This window comes from Aethalodelphis obliquidens, unplaced genomic scaffold (genome assembly GCF_003676395.1).
Source record: "Aethalodelphis obliquidens isolate GAN/ISIS:26980383/991018 unplaced genomic scaffold, ASM367639v1 scaffold1146, whole genome shotgun sequence".
Taxonomy (NCBI): Eukaryota; Metazoa; Chordata; class Mammalia; order Artiodactyla; family Delphinidae; genus Aethalodelphis; species Aethalodelphis obliquidens.
The window spans coordinates 1-7,574 of NW_020839057.1; the positions used below are offsets into that span (position 1 = coordinate 1).

Here is a 7,574-nt window from a genome sequence, read left to right on the forward strand (position 1 = left end):
GCGTCAACTCAGTCCTATTCCCACCAAAGTAGAACATAGCCCCCTCATTCCCCCCTTTCTCATGAACCAGAGGAGCCAATCTTGGGTCCTCAAGGCTCAGTTTCTTCAATTTCTGAGGCCTCGCAGGGCTGATATTGTGTTCTTAATATCATTAGCTGGACTGTATTTATTCTTTCGCGAACAAAATTCATGACTTTACTGAGTATACAGGGGCCTATAGTGAGGAGGAGAAGGAGGCATAGTAGAGGGCCCAGGATGGGGAGGAGGAAGGGGAGCATCCCATGAAATCCTGACCAAAGGGGATTATCCGCTAATTCTTGCCGGCGGCGAGCTAGGTCTTCCTGGAGCTGGTGGATCTTGTTTCTTACAATGCCTGATTTATTCGCATAGAAACAACATTTTTCTTTTAGGGCGAGGCATATCCCACCCTGTTCAGCTGTCAGCAAGTCTAAGCCCCTCCTATTCTGTAGGACCACCTCGGCCAGCGAATCTAATTGGTCCTGTAAGTCCTGAATGGTCCCAGAGAGAGTTTCTACATCTTCTATTAATTGTCTAGACAGCTGACTATAGGAGTGAAGGGAGACCCCAAGACCCGTACTTCCTGTGGCCACAGCTCCTGTAATTCCTAATCTTACCAGGAGGGGTATGACTGTAATGGCTCGTTTGGTTCTCCCTGCCCAAAGGTCAAAGCTGGGAATGGGCAATGGGGTGTCTCCCGAGATTAGGTCTACATTGGGGAGGAGGGTGGCTAGGTTGCAGACCCCTGTCCAATTCGGGGGTAAATAGGTGTATGCTAGGTTATTTCTACAGACAAAAACAGTGGTGTTAGGACTACAGAGGGAGGAGTTCACGGGGATATACTGACTACATCCAGTGGATGAAAGGATTCCCAAGTCAATACTGGCGTTAGAGAGGGAATCGTTCTTAACAAAGCATGAGGTATTAAAGGTGGTTGAAAATTTTGAAAATTGTATGGGGAACGGCTCGGGGAGTAAAGTAGGGTTACATCGTTCGCTGATGTTTAAATTGGCGAAGGTGGGGATGGCTATAGGGCGGGGCGGTCCTTGAGGAAGGCAGAGCCAGCAATCCTGTGCTAAGTTGGGGTTGGTGGCATTCAAAAGCGCAAAAGTAGCTTCTAGTATGGACATGGTCTGGGAGTCCAATTCAGAGGGATCGGCCTTAGGGAGAATTAGGGGGTGGTAGCTGAGCTGTGGGTACAGATGCCGATAGACCTCTTCTATTTGTCTTCGGGTTTCTATCTGGCGCACTGCGTCCTGGGGCCCCCCACCGTCTGACATATGTGTGGGGGCCCTGGTATTCCAGCATACCGGGGTCCCGGGGGTGCCAGTGCATCCAGCCTGAAGGTATTTATTACCCTCACTAATGGGGGGGCTTTTATTATTCTGTAGTATGGCTGTGAAATAAGTCTTGTTATTGGCCCCTATACATTGCTGGTAAGAGGAATAGCACATGCTATGCATTGATTCCTGGAAGGTAGAACAGGGGCAAGTAGCTCGAGGGGGGAGTGGCTTAGGCTTATGGTAGCATTGCCAGTTTTGAGAGGCCCCGGTAACCCTATATTCCTGAACAAGATACGCAGTTATGCCCCCGCAGTCCTGCATATGAGTATATCCTCGGGGAACAACAGGAGTCTCCATAGTACCTCCCCTGCACTCGCACGGTGCACCATATAGTAGTTGTATTAAAGTATTCTTATTGGGGGGAGGGCCGAATCCTCCCCTCGTGGCCCGAGGGTTGAGGGTTAGGACTATCATTAGGGCTATCAGCAGTACCTTGGTCATCATGGGGGAGGGTACGGCGCAAAGTCAGTTTGAGGGGATTGTTCTTACTCCGGTCAACAGTCCAGGTGACATCAGCTTTAGTGGACTTGATGAGGTCAGAAAATGGGTCCACCGGCTTGACGTGTGTGTAATGGATCCAGGCAGCTATGCTGTCCACCTTGATGGCTGTCGGCGTTGTCAGGATGATCTGGTAAGGTCCTTTCCACCTGGGTTCTAGGGTCTCTTGTTGATGGCGTTTGACAAGGACCCAGTCACCTGGCCGGAGCTGGTGTGGAGTAGGTGGGGGTCCTGTTGCATATAGCTCTTTTAGTTTGGGCCAGATTGTCTCGTGTATCCGCTGTAAGGCTTGGAGGGAAGACAGGAAATTATTTTCTGGGTCCAATTGGATAAGGTTAGTCTTTAGATTAGGGATGATAGGAGGAGGCCTACCATGCATTATTTCGTAGGGAGTAAATCCTAGCTTATAGGGGGAATTTCGCACCCTAAACAGAGCGTAGGGGAGTAGGACTACCCAGTTAGCGCCAGTCTCCATGGTCAATTTAGTCAAGGTCTCTTTTAAAGTTCTATTCATCCTTTCTACCTGTCCTGAACTCTGGGGGCGGTATGCACAATGTAATTTCCAATTAGCCCCAAGTATGGAAGCCAGATCCTGACTTACCTTAGAAACGAAGGCTGGCCCGTTGTCGGACCCTATCATAACTGGAAAGCCATACCTGGGCAGGATCTCTTCTAGTAGCTTCTTAGCTACTATTTGTGCAGTCTCATTCTTGGTTGGGAATGCCTCAGTCCAACCTGAAAAGGTATCTATAAACACCAGTAAATATTTATACCCATATTTGCCAGGCTTTACCTCTGTGAAGTCCACTTCCCAGTAGGCTCCAGGCTGGTTTCCTCTCTCCCGGATGCCAGTGGTTGGCGGGTGGGTGCTGGCATTATGGAGTTGGCAGACTGCACAGTCAGCAACCAGTCGTTCAGTCTTCTCGGAGACATTTTTAATTTTAAGTCCAGTCTGCCTGATGAGATCCTGTAGCCGTCGGGCGCCCAAGTGGGTGCTACGGTGGATCCGTTCAAGGACCAGGGTTCCTAGTCTCTCAGGAAGGAGGATATTGTTCTTAGCGTCCCGCCACCATCCGTCTCTAACCTGGGTTAGAGGGAGTCTGCTCATCCATCTGATGTCATCCTCCGAGTAGTCGGGTTGGGGCGGTAGTTCCCGGGGGCCTGGATCCGGCAGTTGCAGGGGAAGTAATGGTATTGGAGTGTGTGCCGCCTTTCGAGCCATCTGGTCTGCCAAATTGTTGCCTCGGGCGACTGGATTCGTGGGTTTTTGATGCCCCGGGCAGTGTACAATGGCTAGCTTTTTGGGTTCCCATATGGCCGCTAGCAAGGCCAGGATTTCCTCTTTGTTCTTGATGTCTTTGCCCTCTGCTGTGAGTAGTCCCCGCTCTCGGTATATTGCCCCATGTATATGTGCGGTAGCGAAAGCATACCGGCTGTCTGTGTATATGGTAGCTTTTTGGCCTTTGCTCATCTTGAGAGCTTGGGTCAGGGCAATTAATTCAGCTTTTTGGGCTGAGGTCCCTGGGGGGAGAGTCTCTGCCCATATCACCTCAGTTTCTGATGTTACTGCTGCCCCCGCATACCTCTGACCTTGCTGGACAAAGCTGCTGCCGTCAGTGAACCATGTGACTTGTGCATCCGGTAGGGGCTGGTCACGTAGGTCTTCCCGAACCCCATGGATCTGGGCCAGTACCTCTGCACAGTCATGGAGTGGGGAGTCCAAATCTGGGTCAGGTAATAGGGAGGCAGGGTTTAATGCCCGCGGCGGAGTGTAGCTGATTCTGGGGGGATTTAACAGTAGACCCTGGTAGTGGACCAATCGAGCATTGCTCATCCATCGGTCGGGAGGCTGTTTGAGAACCCCGTCGATGGCGTGGGGGGGTGGTGACATGTAACTCCTGCCCCATAGTTAGTTTGTCAGCATCCTTTACCATTAGGGCCGTGGTGGCGATCATCCGGAGGCAAGGAGGCCAGCCGGCAGCCACTGGGTCCAATTTTTTTGATAGGTAAGCAACAGGCCTGGGCCAAGGACCGAGGGGCTGGGTCAACACGGCCTTAGCTATGCCTTTGCTTTCATCTACAAAGAGGTGGAAGGGTTTGGAGACATCAGGGAGACCCAGGGCGGGTGCGGAAAGCAAGGCAGTTTTGATCTGCTGAAATGACTGCTCAGCCTCTTCTGTCCATTCAAAGGGCGTCTGCTCTTTGGTGGCTAGGTATAGCGGTTTGGCCATTTCAGCAAATTTGGGTATCCATAAACGGCAGAACCCAGCCGACCCCCAAAATTCCCTCACCTGTCGAGGCGTGGTGGGTCTGGGGATGCGGAGGACGGTTTCCTTCCGTGCATCTGTGAGCCATCGTTGCCCCCCTTTCAATAGGTATCCCAGGTAAGTTACCTCAGGCCTGCAGATCTGTGCTTTCTTGGCAGAGGCTCGGTACCCCAGGGTGCCGAGAGTCCGTAGGAGGTTTCTGGTTCCCTGCAGGCAGGCTTCAGCGGTCTCAGCAGCTATTAAGAGATCATCAACATACTGCAGGAGGGTTACATTGGGGTTTTGTCTCCGGTACTCACTGAGATCCTCGTGTAGGGTCTCATCAAACAAGGTAGGCGAGTTTTTGAATCCTTGGGGAAGTCTGGTCCAGGTGAGTTGTCCGTTTATACCTCTCTCGGGATCTGACCATTCGAAGGCAAAGAGTTCTTGACTTTTGGGCGCCAAGGGTAAACTAAAAAAGGCATCTTTGAGGTCCAGCACAGTATACCATTGTTTTTCTGGACTAAGGGCGCTCAAAAGAGTATATGGATTGGGCACAGTAGGATGGATGTCTATGACCCGTCTGTTAACTTCCCTCAGGTCCTGCACTGGGCGGTAGTCTTTACTGTTAGGTTTGCGGACTGGCAGCAGGGGTGTATTCCAGGCCGACTGGCAGGGACGCAGTATCCCCAGGTCAAGAAGCCGGCGAATATGAGGAGTGATACCAGTCTTGGCCTCTAGGGGCATGGGATATTGTCGGACACGTGCAGGATCTGCCCCCGGTTTGATCTCTATGAATAGGGCTGGGCGATGTTTGGCTAGTCCCACCCCCCCTGTTTTTGCCCATGCTTCGGGGAACTGCTGAAGCCATGACTCTATATCTTGATTTTGGGAGGGTGGTTCCTGGTGAAGTCGGTACTCATCTTCCAAGTTCAGGGTGAGCACAGATATGGGTTGGTCGTGAGGGTCTGTTACGATTGGCCCCTCTGGCCGAAAATGAATTTGTGCTCCCATTTTAGTGAGTAAGTCTCTCCCCAGTAAGGGGCAAGGGCTATCAGGAATGACCAGAAAGGTATGGGTTACCCTTCCCGTGCCCAAGTCCACAGTTCTCTGAGTGGTCCAAAGGTAACGTTTGACTCCCGTAGCTCCCTGGACCCAGGAGGATTTGTTAGAAATTTTCCCGTGGGGCTTAACCAAGACCGAATGCTGTGCCCCTGTATCCACCAGGAATTGGACTGGTTTCCCCTCCACTCGTAGGGTTACCCTGGGTTCGGGGAGGGGGTCCGAACCCCGTCCCCCCTAATTTGTATCATGTGTAAACAGGACTGGGGTGGCGTTCGGTTGCCATTGCCCCTGGTCGGGGCGCGGCTGCCTTTTCTTGGGGCATTCCCGAGCCCAGTGGCCCTTTTCCCTGCAATAGGCACATTGATCTCTGTCCAATGGTCGCCTGGGAGGTCGAGTGGCTGGGGGGCCCTCTTGATCTTTCTGAACAATGGCGGCCAGGACTTTAGTCATTTTCTCAGTGGCTTTAAGTTGTTTATCCTCTGGGGCGTCTCGGTTATTAAAGACGCGCTGGGCAATACGGAGTAAGTCCTGTATCTGTTTGCCCTCCAGATCTTCTAACTTCTGGAGTTTCTTTTTAATATCAGGGGCTGCCTGGTTAACGAAGGACATTACAATGGCGGCCTGATTTTCGGGGGCCTCTGGATCCATAGGGGTATACTGCCTAAAGGCTTCCATTAATCTTTCTAAATAAGAGGAGGGACTTTCTGTTCTACCTTGTACAATTGAATATACCTTGGCCAAATTAGTGGGCTTGCGCGCGGCAGCCCGGAGACCCGCCATTAGAGTCTGGCGATAAATGAGCAGTCGTCCCCTACCTTCTCCGGTGTTATAGTCCCAATCATCCTGCGGGGGGCGAGTTAAGGGAAAAGCTGCATTGATGAGGTCAGGGTTAGCGGTGGGTTGACCATTATCTCTAGGAACCAGTTTTCTCGCCTCCAGCTGGATTCGCTCCCGTTCTTCGGTAGTGAATAGGATCCGGAGGAGCTGTTGGCAGTCATCCCAGGTGGGCTGATGAGTGAACATAACGCTATCTAGAAGAGCTATCAAGTCTTTAGGATTATCAGAAAAACGGGCATTCTGGGTTTTCCAATTATATAGGTCACTGGTAGAGAATGGCCAATACTGGAGTCGGGGGTTCCCTGTCTCATCGGGAGGGCCTATTTCTCGCAGGGGTAGGGCTATGGTGGAATCAGGATGGCGGAACCCTGGGTCGCGCTGAGTGCGTCCGCGAGTGCGCCCAGCCGGTCCCTGGGAATTATTTTCATTGGGCAGGGGGACCGGTAGCGCCTCTGCCTCTCGGTCCTCCGGTTCTGGCCTGGGTGGCCCTCCGGGAGGGGCCGCAGGAGGTTCTACCAAGGAGAGAGGAGCAGAGCCAGGAGCAGGAAGGGGGACTGGTTGTGGGGCCAAAGGAGGAGATTGATATGGGGGGGGTTCTAGGAGAAGGAGGTCTTGGCTGTCAGAGAGTATGGGTGCAGTTCGGGTCTGAGGCTTGGGAGGTTTAGTTGGTCGGGCCGCAAGGATCTTATATGACCCTGATGACAAAAAGGGGGTCATCCAGGGAAGAGGGTTTTCTACCAGGTCCTGCCATACCAGGATGTAGGGGATCTGGTCCGGATGGCCTTCTTTTCCTGGCAAGAAAACTCTAGATTTAACTTTTAGGATTATAGGAAGACAAAAGGTACCCTCGGTGGGCCAGCCAACCCCGAAAGTTGGCCATTCAGAGCGGCAGAAGGTAATTAGTTTTCTTCTCCGGATGTCCAGACTGAAGTTGTGTCCTCGGGACTTTACATCCCCGAAATTAGCGAGAAGGAGGGAGAGGGGGGTACTCTGTGCTTGGCCCATGTCTAGGTCCTGGAAGAGATTGATTAGAAAAGGTTACTCTGAAAACAAAAGTGATTAAGAGCAGTCCCAATAGCGGAGTCTGTAAAAGGAGGAAGGGGAGGTTATCGCGTGCGCGCTTCAGATGGGCTGTCAGCCCCAGATGGGTCGTGGTGGACGTCTCCAACCATACCCGACTAGGTGTCCTATAGCGCGTCCGCCAGGACTGTCCTAGTCCCCAAAACAGAAGGTACCCTGAGCCGGCTTACTTACCGATCGGTTGTCAGCGATGACCCGTTGACCTGATGTCTGGTGGGCTTGGGGGCATCCCGGACGAGCCCCCAAATGAAATGCCCAAGGTCGCGAGGCCCCTCCACAAGACCACCAGAGTCGAGAGTCAAAGCCAAACGGCAAGGGTCATTTATTGCAGGTTCGAACCTGGACCTCCGCGCACTCGTTGCCGGTGACGCTAAGAGGTGCTGGCGGAGTTTAGTACAGCTCTTTTATAGACCGGTACAAACATAGTTGCCGATTGGTTGACTTTTAAACAAAGACACTAGTCGCCGATTGGTTGACTTTTAAACAG

At 52.2% G+C, this 7,574-nt stretch overlaps 2 protein-coding genes across 2 annotated transcripts; both read right to left on the reverse strand.

The window, feature by feature from the left end:
• Positions 1–646: 646 nt before the first annotated feature.
• Positions 647–3,358, reverse strand: LOC113617004 (uncharacterized). Its single transcript, XM_027100337.1, has 2 exons — positions 2,461–3,358; positions 647–2,147 (listed from the first exon to the last, which is right to left on the reverse strand). Exons 1-2 carry the CDS (start codon positions 3,328–3,330, stop codon positions 2,109–2,111), a joined length of 909 nt encoding a protein of 302 aa, XP_026956138.1. The 5' UTR covers positions 3,331–3,358; the 3' UTR covers positions 647–2,108.
• On the reverse strand, positions 2,226–7,479 carry LOC113617003 (uncharacterized). The gene is given in 2 exon segments (XM_027100335.1): positions 2,226–3,584; positions 4,253–7,479. Coding segments are annotated over 2 exon segments (2,922 nt in total). The 5' UTR covers positions 7,013–7,479; the 3' UTR covers positions 2,226–3,422.
• Positions 7,480–7,574: the final 95 nt, after the last annotated feature.